Source organism: Medicago sativa, chromosome 5 (assembly GCF_051527215.1).
Source record: "Medicago sativa cultivar Bolivia chromosome 5, Bolivia_mono, whole genome shotgun sequence".
NCBI classification, from domain to species: domain Eukaryota; kingdom Viridiplantae; phylum Streptophyta; class Magnoliopsida; order Fabales; family Fabaceae; genus Medicago; species Medicago sativa.
In genome coordinates, this window is record NC_140753.1 from 609,917 (window position 1) to 625,672 (window position 15,756).

Consider the following 15,756-nt stretch of genomic DNA (forward strand, 5'->3'; position numbering starts at 1 on the left):
CAAAAATAAGTTAAGGGACCAAAGGATTAATTAAGCCCAACAAAAAACATATACACACTTACCTATTGAGTAAGTCAATGCTCAGCTGCTAACAAGACTTAATTGATGTTTAATTAACCGTTGTTTATATTTTATATATGCAAAGTGAACAATAAACAATAACTCCTGATCGAACGACGGTATAGTCAATATTCACAAGAGGCATCCATCATTTCAAAATCAAAATAAACAAAGAGTCAATGAATTAATTAATTTCTACCATTTATACTGAGCGTGTTCAAGTAGCGAAATTTTAGTGGAAATTCCCGCTCTTACAGGAACCATTCAAAACAACCCTTATATAACAAGAGTAATGATATTTTGATTGACAACAGAGGATAACAACATCATGTGAGTATGAGATAGAAAGTTGTTTAAAAATTGTCAAATTTTTGTCAAAAAGTGGTTGTCAAAATATCATTTCTCATGTAACAACGTCTCTTTTTCTTGCCTCTTCCACCTCAGTCTACAATGACTAAAAAACGCCGCATTCGTCAATCACCTAAACAAATAGCAGCCGTTTCAAAACCAAAGAAGGCCAAAAAATCTTCCAAACAAGATGTTCAAGTTGAAGAACCCATTGTTTCGCTTCTTCCTTCCAACCGAAAGAGAGTAACCAAACAATCAGCGGTTGATACCGACAGAATCTGTTTTGTTGGAAAACCTATTCCTGCAGACGAAGCTCTGTCAAAATGGCCTCACCGGTACTCGAATAACGAGTGAGTATTATTATTATTTCTTTGTTTGATTATCTTATTATAAGAGTTGAAACTCACTGATATACAATTGCGCTTTGTAGTGGTTCGAGGAATAACGATTGCATAAAAGCCAAGTATCATTACCGAAAAGCAAAAGTTGATGGCATTATATATGAACTCAACGATAATGCTTATGTTCAGGTTTGTATTTTATTCATTTCCATTTTATATTAAAAAATTTGTAGCGAATTTGAGGTTTATTCATGTGATTTGGTGTTAGTTTTGATTTACTGTTTTGATTTATTGAACATTGTTTTATTTTAATGTCTTGATTTATTGAATGTTGTCTAGGCTGAAAAAGCAGAAAAAGATTATATTGCTAGAATCGTTGAACTCTTTGTAAATGATGACCAACAACAGTTCTTTACCGCCCAGTGGTTTTACAGAGCACAAGATACGGTAATTATTTTTTTTTTTTTTATTATCGTTATTTTAAAATTGTTTGTGTTTTTGATTTGTTTCACTGTTTAATATTATTGTTGATTTTCATGATTTGTATATGCTTGTAGGTTTTACAGGATCATGGTCGCCTTGTTGATAAAAAGAGGGTTTTTATCTCTGATGTTAAAGATGAAAACCCTCTGGGTTGTATACTTAGGAAAGTACAGATTGCAGAAGTTAAACCTGATGTAAGTGATTTGTGTTGTCGTTTTCTTTTGTGTAATTTTATAAATCTGCGTTGAAATGATGGAGTGCTGGTAAATTGATGAAACCGTGTACTATATAGGTTGATTTAACTGCACAGAAGAAGAAGAAGAAGATTCCTTCTTGTGAGTTATATTTTGATATGAAGTATACCGTGCCTTATCTTACGTTCTCCAATATTTCTAACTAGTCGCCGTCCCGTGCTATCGCACGGGTAAATGATGAGATTCAGGTAGAGGCAACATATGGACTTTGTTTTAAATGAAATACTCCCTCCGGTCACTATTATAAGCAAAAATTGACTTTTTAGGTTCATTCAGTAAATGATGTATGTGGTCTATATATAGACTACATACATCATTTATTGAATGAATCTAAAAAGTGAACTTTTGCTTATAATAGTGACCGGAGGGAGTACATTCAATAAAAACAGCATTAAATATATATCAATTTCATTACAACATAAGAGCATAAAGAATTTGAAACTTTAACCGTTTCAATTTCTACAATAGCATGTGATTACTAATCGGTGTAATACTAATTATTAAAATGTATTTCTACGGCTAACTGTACTATAAGTGGCTTTAGAATATGCTCATGAACTATACCAGACATTTAATAACAAAATATGTAATTACTCAGACTCATGTCCGGCTCTTAATTTTCACTTAAATGTCAATGAACCATTGGGTTAAACATAAACTGTTATGAATTCGGTTTGATTACAGCTAGAGGTTTAAAAAAGAAAATAGACATTGGTGATTAAATCTTTCATTGAAGTTTCCATGGGCATTCCAAACTTTACTCCTAAAAATGTGAATGTGCACTCCATAACATTGTAGCAGCTCAAATCGAAGATATCACTAATATACCTTGAATGGTTGACCTTAAATTTTTCAAGGACTAACAATTTCATGGCCACCAGAATACCTTGAATGAATGCAAAAAATCAGAAAAAGAAATACATGCCAAAATCATAGAACAAAAATTGCAAGCGAAAGAAAATTAGTGGTGTCACTTATAGTAACCAAATTCACCAAGTTAAAGTTGTGACACTTTCATGTGAAAGAATACATATACAACCAACATCTAGAAATTGCTGGAATGAGAGGATCGATGCAGTGATTTTTCTTGGAGGAAGTGAAGAAATCATGTGCAGAGAATTGTTACTGATGGATATTCTACAGTCACACAACTTGGTGTATTGCAAATACAAAATGAGATATTATAGAGTTTCATATCTATCTCTAAATCAAACTAAAGAAATCTAAATAAATTACTTCCAAAATCATAAACATAAGCATAGATTTAGACTTTGTTCTATAAATCAAAATCAATACTAAAGACGACTTTTACAACCTGTCTAAATAAATAAGTTTTAAATTTATAAGCAAGTTAAGAAATTAAAGGTAAAACAATGCTTCATAGTAGTTTGGTGAGGGATTGAATCATATTTTTGAACAGGAAAAATGTAAAACAAAAAACCAAACATACCATATTTAGTGCATAAATTGTAGTAGATATTCACATTGATCAAAATATAAGCAATTATGATACTGCTATATGTGCTTTTCTATCCATCCATTCACATTGGCCAGCCGTAATTTAGACAGCGATACATGAAGTCTGAACTGTTGTTTTACTCAAAATGGTGATTTCACCTAAATTGCGGCAACATAAGCATACATACTCATTGCCAAAAAAAAAAACCACAAACCGAATGATAACAGATTGCGCATAAGGTGTTGAAGTCTCTCTACTGTGTTGACACTATGGAAAGAAACTTGCAATTGAGCATTAGAAATTAAAACAAAACACTCAAGTATAGTAATCTTAAAACAGTTAAATGCTAATTAAATTGATTCAGAACTTTCCGTGCTCGAAAGCTATGTTCAACACAGTGATTAACACAAACAAAAGACGATAGTTCATAATGCCATACAGGAAAACACCATAAAGCTAAATACAAAACGCAACTCAAAAGTTCAACATAACGATTAAAAATCAGAACAAAACGAAAAGGCGACAGACTTAGACACCAATGATGTGATCTTAGACATAAGGCTGATTCAAATTTTAAAAATAAAACTGATAAAACTAAGAAGCAAACATTGCTTACAGTTGGTAATATCACAAAGTGGCGTTCTGTTACTTCCTTCAGCAGTATCTTCATGTAAACTAATGCACTCATTGCTTGATAATGGCCTACACATACAAAATTAGTTTGTTGATATAAAATCTGTAAATTGAACCCAAAGATGTAATATAGAATATTCTGAAATAGGCGGCATAGATTCTTAGATTGTAGATTTTTTTAACAGTAAATAATGAGATTCTTTAGCAGAAGTTTTTAAAGATGATAAAGGTGGCATTCATGCGCTATAAATAAGATATTTTTGTTTCATGGGATAACCTTGAGCCACTCAAAATACGCTCGGCATGCTAGTCTCTATTGTTAAGATAACCTTGAGGCATTCAAAATGATTTTGCAATGTAATCAAGCATCCTAATCATGATTTAGTACAGAACAAACATGGATATTCACTCTTTTACAAACTATCGATACCTGATAAAATCATAAACATTTGAAAGCATCAACAAAATACAAACATGAAATGCAAACTTCGTTGTGTGTCCCACAAAGAGTTCATAATAAGATTTTATAGAATAATGGATATGTGTCCCACAAATAGTATAACAGAGTTATAAAAAGGCAGCCATGAGTGCATAAACAGACACAAAACAACTTATTATAAACATAAAGAGATTTACAGTGTGATATAAACATGTATGTTAGAAGGTTATTCCATAAAACAAAAACAAAAAAAACAGATGAAACATTTTGTTAATTTTGCAGACCAACTGTATTTAATATTGATAGATTAAGAACAGAACAATGGTTATTTTGTGTATCTTCCAACACTGATGTATCAAAGCATGTAAAATGTTTTGTGTATCATCCAATATTTTTTCTGTCTTCGAGAGAGCGAAAGAGAAAGCATACTCTTTCATACACATTCATCAAGACTCTCAAGAAGCCAATACAAACAATTCAAAACACATCATTTTTCAGGACTTTCTAAATAAATAAATGAAAGTAAGCACAAAGGATAAGAAACTCAATGAAATTTCAAGAAAACAAAAGATAATTCACCAACATAAGGAACATGAAAATTTGATGTAAATCATTCTAGTTGATTTAATAACAATATCTTAAACACAAAATTAAGTACCAAATCATTACTTTGAAGCAAATAACATAGAGTAATAATTTCTTCTCTTTTACACTCAGCACCAAGCAGCAACCAAGAGAAACCTACAAAACAAACACAACAAAAAAAAAACCTTACAATGTTAATAACATAAAGCAAAGTTGCGTTAAAGTTGGAGAGTAATATATAAAAGGTTGGTTTAGAATACCTCAAAAGGAAAGATATGTAGATCTGACCTTGTTGAACCAAAATCATCAAACATGAAAAATTAAAATGAAAAACTCAATAAAATTCAATCCTCAAACAGTGAACAACAATAGCATAGCTGAAGTGAAAGAACAATGATAAAAAATACCCAATCAAAACTCTATTTCCCAAATTGATGGTAGAAATTTTTTGTATCATTCCATAGCCAATCAACGGAGATTGGTTGTTGAGATAAATTGTTGCCTCCCACTGCTTCGTCTTCTCTCGTGGATCTTCCACGTCGGCTTCTCAATCATAAAATGGAAAACGAAAAAGGCATCACAATTGAAACCGGGATTGGAATTGATTTTAGTTTCAGAATTGATTCAGAGTAAGATTAGTGAAGAAGAAGAAGAAGAAGAAAAGCTGACCTGTAATTGCCGACGCGATGACTTGCGATGGAAAAGCATAATTGAGCAGAGTTGATGTTTGAAATTCAGCGAGGGAAGAAGCTTTGTTGATGAAGGGTGGTGAGGAAGAGGACGATGGTGATGGTGATGGTGGTGATGGAAGGACGGTGGGCTGGTGGCGGTGGAGGAGAGGGTGGATGGTTTGAGAGGAGACTGAGAAAGAAGATAAAGAACCAGATGGTGAAGGAATGGAGGAGGAGGTTTGGCATGTGGAATTGTGATTTGAAATAGGAGACCCAAGTCACTTGTTTGAAAGTCAAATTGGTTCATCTTTCCTCTGCCAACTTATTGAAGAAAGTGAATCACATGGGGTTGTAATCATGACTCTTGATGTTAACGTGTAAAACCAGGGCTCTCATTTCAAATCTCCACCATGACTGCCTTTTAAATGTGTATTTGGTTCAAGTTTCCTCTGTTCTGAAACCGTCCCTTTACTCCTATTGGCTAATTGTATTTTGCAGTTTTCAAACCAATTCACATTGCTGACCAAACACACACCAAGGGTTAAACAGTCATTACCACAATCAAAAACCCTAGGATTTTATCGCCAGGCATTAATTCAGTACAAAATGGAAGGAGCTTCATTAGGTTTTGGCTAGGGTTTATGTGCAGAACTATTTTCCATTTATATATTAAGGATGGTATGAATTTTGTACTTGGTTTATGATGATTTTTTAAGGTTTGTGCATGGAACTTTACTGATCTTTTTTACATTGGCCTTTGTTTGTACAATTAATACAGAACCAGTAAGAATAGAAAGCAGTACCTCTACAATTTCCAGTGAATCTGGATCTAATGTCGGTGCTGCTGATAAATCAGAGTGGAGTTTATTGGATTTGTACGCTGGTTGTGGAGCTATGTCCACGGGACTTTGCTTTGGAGCTTCTAAATCTGGCATTAAACTAGTCACGGTATTGAGTTTAATTTGTATTAAGTTTTTCGGTTTATTTTAACTTAGCTTTTATGGAATTTCATTTTTACTGATCTAATAATGCTGTTTTTGACTTTGAAGAGGTGGGCAGTTGATATCAATAAGCATGCATGTGAAAGCTTGAAGCTTAATTGTACTTGCAAAAAAGTACGGTAAGGAATACTAGGATTCTAGGGTTTAGACTGATGATTCGATGCCCTGAGAATGCTCTCAAGAGTAGTATTTATAGCCTGCTATGGGCTTGGGTTTCGGTTGCTTGGTTCCCAAGCAACAGGGGTATTTGTGTATTTTAGGTGGTTTCTAGAGGTTTCTAGAAGCTTAGAAGGGCGGTGCCTCAAGGCGAGAGCGCCAAGGTCTCAAGAGCCCTTATTGAGGGCGCCTGAGCCCTTCTGGAGGTCTTAGAGCCTTTCTGGAGGGCTTCTAAGCCTTTAGGAATATTATGACGGTTCACAGCCCCCCAAGCACGAGTCTTGGGACAAGGCGAAGTGATGACAACATGGGACTGGATCTCCTAGAGATCATTAAGTCTTTAGAAAGGTTTTGGTGGTTCACAGCCCCCCAAGCACGAGTCTTGGGACAAGGCGAAGTGTTTGAATTTCTTAATGCTTTTTCCTTTGGGCGTTGTCGTCCGAACTTGGAGAAACCCCCTTGGGTGATTTTACGTTTTCTTTATAGACCTCCATGGAGTATCTATTCGAATTGTTTTTATAGGTTGATCACTCACAGCCCCCCAAGCACGAGTCTTGGAACAAGGCGAAGTGGTTTGTATCGTTGTGACGAGTTTACTTTTTTATGGCGATTCCTCATTAAATTTGCGTCGGTTTTGTTTGCTGAATTCGTTTTTGGAGATTTACATAAACGATTTTATTACTTTTGATGCTTCGGCGATTTGCAACAATTTGAATTTTGTCGTGCTTATTTTCTCGTATGCTCTGGTGACTGTGTGAGCTCAGATTCTCAACATTTGGCGTGATGTCCTGGCGAGTTTTGTCGGTTGATCTTCATTTGTTTGGTGTTTGTGACTTTTGAATATTTATTCAAGCTATGTTTGATGCGGTATCCCTTTCTTCTGTGGCTTGATTTTCCACGAATGTTAAGTAATTTTATGATTTTATACGTTGCTTTGATTTAATTTTGCATGTTGGTGCTTTTGGTTGATTGTTGATGGGATGCGGGAGTCGTTTCTTTAAAAGTGAGCGTTTCAGTGACTACGTCTCTTTTGTAGATCCGATTAAATCTTTATCAATCAACTGGTACCTTTCGGCGTCCTAAAATGTTGACATAAGCACTTCGGCGATCATGTCGAGACGCCTGGCGTTTATTCTTTCGGCGTTTATTTTTTGTTTTCAAGAGAAACCCTGATGGCGGGCTGTCCGATTTATTAGTTTACACTTCCAACTCTGATGGAAGGCGCCTCCCACTCTGAGGGAAGACTTTTGCTTCCCACTCTGAGGGAAGACTTTTTATTTTACACTTCCAACTCTGATGGAAGGCGCCTCCTACTCTGAAGGAGGACTTTTGCTTCCCACTCTGAGGGAAGACTTTTTATTTTACACTTCCAACTCTGATGGAAGGCGCCTCCTACTCTGAAGGAGGACTTTTGCTTCCCACTCTGAGGGAAGACTTTTTATTTTACACTTCCAACTCTGATGGAAGGCGCCTCCTACTCTGAAGGAGGACTTTTGCTTCCCACTCTGAGGGAAGACTTTTTATTTTACACTTCCAACTCTGATGGAAGGCGCCTCCTACTCTGAAGGAGGACTTTTGCTTCCCACTCTGAGGGAAGACTTTTTATTTTACACTTCCAACTCTGATGGAAGGCGCCTCCTACTCTGAAGGAGGACTTTTGCTTCCCACTCTGAGGGAAGACTTTTATTTTACACTTCCAACTCTGATGGAAGGTTAGACGAGTTGTTGTGTCGACCCAGCCAGAGCCTTTATCAAGGTTGGCGTTGTGGGGCTCGTGGATCCTTTATCTTCGTGCCATTGGTAAGTGAATTCTGTTTGCATAATAGAAGAAAAAAAAAATGCGGAGAGAGTCATATATATGAAAAAAGGAAAGGGCGCCTCGTTAAAAACCTGCAAAACAAATCTCAAAGGTTGAGAAAGGTTAGAATAACTTCGTGTTTCATCTTTATGTTTTTAATGGTGGGACGATTGCTTCCTTGCATTTTTAATCATGGCGCCTTGTTTGGTGAGTTCTTCTTGTTTTGTTTAACCTCGCCCTTGGCGGGCTTGTCTTCCTTCCAAACTTTATTCATCTGAAATATAACGTTATTTCCGAACTTCCAAAGTAAATAAATAAATAAAAGAGTTTTAATCATTTGCAATTATATTTAATGGGAACTAACTGTTCTTTGTCTTCTTTTATTTAGCTCTTATTTAGCTCGCCTACGCTTTGTACTCCTCTTCCTTTTCCTCTCCACTCTTCTAATTGAATACCTCGCCTATTAACTTATCATTCTCCCATTAAATCCGAACTAACTCGCTCACTCCATTATTTTCTATGTCTTTATTTCCTCCTATGAAGTTGGAACTAAGTTTTCTACTCAACTTTATTCTTCTATGTGTTTTTGTCCAATCTAGCTTATTACTCCATTATTTATGTTTTACTAAACAATTAGTCCAGTTCGCAAAGTAAATGGTACATGGAAAGGGTTCCCAGGAAAGAGAGGTGGGTCACTTGGACCTCTTAAATACCAGGGCTTTCCTCGCCAGAATCCCTCACATGTGACCTTTTGACAATACTACACTTTACTTCTGCCATGGGGTACCTAGAGTAGTCTTTCTATTAATAACTTAATTCTACCACTTGTGTTTTACTCATCATTCTTTCTTCATTACATCATAACAATATATTTTCTTAAAATATAGTCGACAATAAACTTTTCTTCAAATCAAACTGTATATTTTCTCAAAATATATTTGGCAATAAATTTCCTAAATATATGTAGTAAGAATATATTTTCTCAAAATATATTTGACAATGAATTTTCTTCAAATATATGTAATAAAGAAAGAAAGATGAGTAAAACCGTTGTCCATGGCGTTGTTGCTCATAAGGATGACTATCACGGTGATGAATTTAGCTCCTCTGGTTAGTTGGATCTTCCATAGCTAAATAGATCCAAAATATGTACATCCTCCATTTTCGTGTGATCCTAGATTACTAGGTATCTGGTGTCGTGGAAGGAGCTTTGGTCGTCCATTACGACCCTGTGCTTACTCATCTCAAAAGTATATTAAATAATGAATCTATTGATCATATGACAACGCACCATGATGTTACCTCATTCATCCTGGGAGTAAAGTAATACCAGACTACTATACTAACATGCCTCATCAAGGTTATTGTAAAAGAAAATTGAATGATTCCTCATGAATCCAAGCTCAAGTTGAAGCATATTTAATAGAGACGCATAAAACTATTCAATAGAAATAACTTAAACAAACTATATATACACCTTTATAGAAACAATTTTAAACCATCTATATCTACACCTTCATATGATCAATATTTACGAATAAGGCTGCCTAATCAAGCATATTAATGTAACATGTGACAATTACAATGATTTTGCACTCCAATTTAGATGGCGAGAAATTTTTCTTCAAATCAAATAATAAGATAAGTAAAGTTGAGCACATAAATAATGTTCTTATCTGATATTAATCGTGTGAGTATTCCTCGCCAAGTCAACCTCTCATCAAACCTCCCGCCGCCTTCGTTAAAGACCTCACACCGCTTTCGTTGAATTCCTCATCCGACCCTGTTTCGTAGAATTTAACCTCATCTTTCTCGGTCTTTGTTTCGCTGATTAGAGCAATTATCTGAAACGCTAAGACACTTCAAGGAAATATACGTGGATTAAACAGTCCGATAAAAATAAAACCGATTAATCAGAAACCAAAAACTAGCATGAAAATTTCATGAGCAATCAAAAGGATATATAGGTCAGTATTGAATTTCGATAATGGAACTCACAACAAGACAAAACAATTCTTATATCAAATACATCTTTAAAAAAAACTCTCCATGAGAAGGCTAAATCAATTTGGAACGTGCACAGGAACCATATCAAAAGCTACCATCATTTTTTGTTATATATCTCACCAAAATTCCTTTTTTAAATTCATATGTATGGAAAACGTGTGGCATTCATGGTATGTGAAATTTTTCAAAGCCAAAATATTAACTAAATCCTATTGAACCAAGTGAAATCCATATATAAAACAATTTAAATACGTTTCTGGTAAAGAATTCAGCGAAGCATGACGACTAAAGGAAAAAAAAAAAAAAATGACAAAGGAACTCTACCACCTGGATTTCTTTCTCAGAGGTGCACCGATGACGATGGTGAATATCATTCATCCAACTTTCAGCGATTGATGATGTTAACGGCTGACAGCCGCTTTTGCCGTAGTGGATCATGACGAGGTTGAGAAGAAGTCTACGACTGCCATAGTATCTCATCGATGTTAGTTTGGTCTTCGCCGGTCATCATCTTTCGAGATCGCCGGGAAGGTTTTTAGGTTTACGAGTGTGGTCTAGGTTAGTTTTACCGTTCCCACAGACGGCGCCAACTGTACTTGCAAAAAAGTACGGTAAGGAATACTAGGATTCTAGGGTTTAGACTGATGATTCGATGCCCTGAGAATGCTCTCAAGAGTAGTATTTATAGCCTGCTATGGGCTTGGGTTTCGGTTGCTTGGTTCCCAAGCAACAGGGGTATTTGTGTATTTTAGGTGGTTTCTAGAGGTTTCTAGAAGCTTAGAAGGGCGGTGCCTCAAGGCGAGAGCGCCAAGGTCTCAAGAGCCCTTATTGAGGGCGCCTGAGCCCTTCTGGAGGTCTTAGAGCCTTTCTGGAGGGCTTCTAAGCCTTTAGGAATATTATGGCATTAAACTAGTCACGGTATTGAGTTTAATTTGTATTAAGTTTTTCGGTTTATTTTAACTTAGCTTTTATGGAATTTCATTTTTACTGATCTAATAATGCTGTTTTTGACTTTGAAGAGGTGGGCAGTTGATATCAATAAGCATGCATGTGAAAGCTTGAAGCTTAATCATCCTCAAACACACGTATGTTGTGTTGTTAGCTTGTAGTTTACGCTTGTCATTGTAACTTTGTTCATAGTTTTTCATTCTCATTCTTATTAATGTTTATTTATTGCTACATAAAATGTGAAAATCAGGTGAGAAATGAAACTGCTGAAAACTTCCTAAGTTTGCTTAAAGAGTGGGCAAGGCTGTGCGAAGAGTTTGTATTGCATGGATCTGAAAGTTCATATTCTGATATGAATGATGGCGAAGAAGCTGGTCAAGAAGCTAATGATGAAGTTGTGGATGATTCATCTGATTCTGAGGTGTTTGAGGTTGAAAAGCTACTTGCAGTCTGCTATGGCAATCCGAACAAAGCCAAGAAAAAGGCCAACAAAGACGAAAAACTAGGATTGTACTTTAAAGTAAGCTTGCTCAAACTTTCACATAACTTGGTTGGTTTTCATACTTAAATCAATTATTAGGACTGTTGCAATCTGTGTTGGAGAAGACTTTAAATTGACTATATTTTTAATTTGACTAAAAATTTACTTTATTTAGAATTGGATTCTTTGCCTATTTTTTTGTTGCACAAACATACGGCTCCTAGCCTAATATATCTTAGATTCTAGTTTATTTCTTAAAATGTGCAGATACTTCTTGCCCTAGGTTTCCATTTTAGGACACGACTTTTCTTATAACTATATCTATGATCCTAGTTTGTATATGAAAATATGCATAGATACATTTTGTACATGGTTTATATTTTAAAACACAACTTTTCTTGCAGCTTTAATTTGTGTAATGACACTTTCAGTTAGCGGTAATTACTTTTTTTTTTTATTATAAATTTTTAATCCTTCAGGTGCAGTGGAAGGGTTATGATTCCAGTTACGATACATGGGAGCCAATTGAAGGCTTGAGGTAATCTCTAGATTTCAAAATATGTATTCTTATTAATGATGTCCTTACCTTTGCATCACTAAACTAATCTGTTACATAGTGCTTATTGCTAGATCTATGCAAGATTCTAACTGTGATTGTATTTATAATGGTAACAGTGACTGTAAGGATGCCTTGAGAGATTTTGTTACAACAGGATATAAAGACAAGATATTGCCTCTTCCTGTGAGTCACACCACTCCTTGTTATTGGATTGCACTCAACCTCTTCTTTCACCTTTAATGGCTTATCAACTGGTCTTGTAATATTTATTAAAAAAATGGTTTTTTTACTACTTTATTTCTTTTCCAGGGTCAAGCTGATGTTATTTGTGGTGGACCACCTTGTCAAGGTGTTTCTGGTTTTAATCGCTTCAGGAACAAAAACGCACCCCTTGAGGATGTTAAAAATATGCAATTAATGGTCTATATGAATATCATTGAATTCTTGAAGCCGAGATACGTACTCATGGAGAATGTGGTTGACATTTTGAAATTTGTGGGTGGGTTTTTGGGACGTTATGCTTTAGGCCGTCTTGTAGCCATGAATTATCAAGCTAGAATGGGAATGATGGCTGCAGGGTCTTATGGCCTTCCCCAATTTCGGATGCGCGTTTTTCTCTGGGGAGCTCTTCCCACTTAAGTAAGCCGATTGTTTGCTCTACAATATAATTATTCTGATGTAATATTTAAGTTGATCTTTAAGTCATTCAAATGCAAGGTTAATGATTCATTTACTGTTTTGTTTGTAGAAATTGCCTGCATTTCCATTACCAACTCACGAGGTTGAATCAAGATCTGTAATTCCTATTGGCTTTCAAGTAAGGAACTAATAGGCTTAAGGATGTTTGTGCCATTTTCTTTGATAAGGAATACATTTTGTGATTGTAAAGTTTTAATCCATGGGATCTGGCTATTGTTATAATGCAGGAAATTACAGTTGCTTTTGCCACAAATGAAAAGTGTCAGCTGGCTGAAGCACTATATCTTTAGGATGCAATAGATGATCTCCCTCCAGTATGTTTATTTTGCTCACAGATACATTATGAATATAGTTTCTTTGATTCTTATAAAATTTTGATGTCATTTCTTTCCTTGTTTTTTTTTTTTTCATCAAACAGATTAAAAATGACGAGAGCCATGATGAAAGGAGCTACGGGGCTTCTCCTCGGTCAGAATTTCAGAAATATATCCGCCTAAAGAGAAGTGGTATGATTTGTATTTATTTTTTAGTTTTGAAGTATATCATGGTTGTCGGCAATATGAGTTCCCTGTTGTCATTACAATGCAATATTTTAGCCAAGGTCTTATGAATGAATGTTTCATAGTTCACCATATTAAGACAAAGTATCAAGCTCAGTTGGAGTTTAGATTATTGCAATCCCTGTTTATTAAGTAAAATCTACTGGCTGCATATATTTGGACTGAATTTTGTATTGCTTTGCTTTTAAAATCTACTGGCGATTGCATGTTATATTTTCATATGGTAAGAAAATTTGACTTGCTTCCTTTTTCCATGCATTAACATTACTGGTGGCATGATCTTTATTTTTTCTGCTTTTTAGAGATGGTGAATTATTCAGCTGACTATGAAAGCGCACCAAGTGGAATGCTATATGATCACTTTCCATTGAAATTAAATAAAGATGATAACGAGAGAGCCTGCCACATTCCACACAAGAAGGTTCCATATCTTAGAACTGACATCATGTGCTACTAGTTTATTTTTTGTTACTCCATGTGTATTTTAATTGTGCCTACTTGCCTTTATAGGGGTCTAACTTCAGGGACTTGAAAGGTGTGATTGTGAAGGGCAATAAAGTGGAATGGGACCCAAATGTTGAAAGACAATGGCTAAAATCTGGGAAGCCTTTGGTATTACTCTTGTGCTGTCTTAGGAACACGTTTATTTTCAAGCTAGTTCTTTGTTGATCACAAACATTTTTTTTTTAAATAGGTTCCAGATTATGCCATGTCATTTGTTAAAGGGACTTCCTCTAAGTATGTATATATGCACATTGTCTATTTTCGACCATCATATTTTCCGTTTATTTCCTTTATATTGAATTTTCTTATGTATCTGATAAAAATAACAGGCCATTTGGTCGACTTTGGTGGGATGAAATTGCGTATACTGTTGTAACGAGAGCAGAACCTCATAATCAGGTTATTATTGAAGTTGTTTATATTATATTTTGTTTGTAAAACTAATGCCACTTATGTGACTGTCCCTTTGCGAAACCTCTTTAAAAATGTTGCATTTGAGAATTACTATTTGCTATCTTCCTTGGGATGATCATTTTAACAATTTTCAATTAAACTTATCTGGCAATGTTCATTGTTAGGACTTGTTGTGTAAGTGGCAGTATATTTCTTCTAGATTGTTCTCTTTTTCATGTGTGATTATGCATTTTCTCAAACTTTGATCTAATTCTGTTTCTAGGTTCTTCTCCACCCGGAACAAGACAGAGTTCTTAGCATTCGAGAAAATGCAAGGCTACAGGGATTTCCGGACTGCTATAAACTTTGCGGCCCTACCAAAGCAAGGTATGTACTGTTGGCCAAAATTAATGATAAAAACAAAATTTTGCAGTAAATAACCTTACGTGGAAGTGTATCAGCATTATTTTAATTTTTTTATATGATAACATGCATAAATCGACTATGATGTTTCAAGACACAAGGATGACTGACTGTTTGGTTTACCCTTCCAAATTGAGAGCTTGGAATCTCTTTCATTAATCAAAAACTCACTAACCTATTTTAACCTTAACTTCCTTATTTATTACAAACATACAAATACATTAATTTACATGATATGATTGCACAATAACTGCTCAGTAACTGTCCTAAGGGTTCATACCTGTTTAGGTCTCTTAATGTAATATTTTTTAGTGGTGTAAATGTAGTTATAGTTTGAGTTAAGTTAACGTTCTCTATCTCTTACATTATGTATAACAGGATACTCAATGGTTCTAATTTCAATGCAGGTATACTCAAGTTGGAAATGCGGTTGCTGTTCCGGTAGCTCTTGCCCTTGGATACACATTAGGTTTGGCTATTCTAGGACTTTCTGATGACAAGCCTTTGACAACTCTCCCATTTAAGTACCCAAGTTGTCTTGCCCCTTCTTTAGATACAGTTGATGATGATGATGATTCAAGTTGATCTTCTCCTCTCTAATAAATTAATGTCTTTTCCATTGTTACTTAATTGCTTCCTTTTTTTTTTTTTTAATTTGGAATGTCGTATTCAAGCTAAGAGTACACATACTTCACCAGGGAATTGTATGATTGAATGTTTGTACAATTGATGACATTATTTATAATGATTTATGATTCACACTTTGGTGATGATTTTGGAAGTTTCATCTAATTTTTGTCTAGTGTGAATGTTTTAACAACTGCGATTTAGTTACTCTTAAATTTACTTGAAGTTATTTTTACATTAATTTTTATTCATATCATATATTATCATGAACTCCCTTTCTATGTTTCTTTTTAAATTGGAAGTGTTAAGGATTGCTTAGTATAATGG

General features: G+C 34.9%; 1 protein-coding gene and 1 pseudogene across 7 annotated transcripts; one reads left to right on the forward strand and one right to left on the reverse strand.

Moving 5' to 3' along the window:
• Positions 1 to 160: 160 nt before the first annotated feature.
• On the forward strand, positions 161 to 15,575 carry LOC146918859 (putative DNA (cytosine-5)-methyltransferase CMT1; annotated as a pseudogene). Its single transcript, XR_015010647.1, has 21 exons — positions 161 to 758; positions 839 to 938; positions 1,089 to 1,196; positions 1,307 to 1,426; positions 1,525 to 1,631; positions 5,717 to 5,898; positions 6,052 to 6,221; positions 11,255 to 11,320; positions 11,434 to 11,703; positions 12,144 to 12,202; positions 12,340 to 12,406; positions 12,533 to 12,862; positions 12,972 to 13,040; positions 13,150 to 13,236; positions 13,341 to 13,428; positions 13,785 to 13,903; positions 13,993 to 14,094; positions 14,177 to 14,220; positions 14,316 to 14,385; positions 14,663 to 14,766; positions 15,210 to 15,575. The product of XR_015010647.1 is annotated as a putative DNA (cytosine-5)-methyltransferase CMT1 (transcript).
• LOC146918860 (uncharacterized) lies at positions 2,000 to 5,667 on the reverse strand. Of its 6 annotated transcripts, none has more exons than XR_015011244.1 (7): positions 5,272 to 5,667; positions 5,010 to 5,145; positions 4,863 to 4,885; positions 4,687 to 4,758; positions 3,562 to 3,647; positions 2,937 to 3,103; positions 2,057 to 2,372 (listed from the first exon to the last, which is right to left on the reverse strand). XR_015011244.1 is itself a non-coding variant. In XM_085712097.1 (6 exons), exons 2-6 carry the CDS (start codon positions 5,057 to 5,059, stop codon positions 2,179 to 2,181), a joined length of 441 nt encoding a protein of 146 aa, XP_085568223.1. In that variant the 5' UTR covers positions 5,060 to 5,145; positions 5,272 to 5,667; the 3' UTR covers positions 2,000 to 2,178. The 6 variants fall into 6 exon arrangements, 1 of the variants encoding a protein (XP_085568223.1); XR_015011240.1 differs by having other exon boundaries at positions 2,200 to 2,372; positions 4,676 to 4,758; positions 4,863 to 4,890; XR_015011241.1 differs by lacking the exon at positions 2,937 to 3,103 and having other exon boundaries at positions 2,000 to 2,372.
• Positions 15,576 to 15,756: the final 181 nt, after the last annotated feature.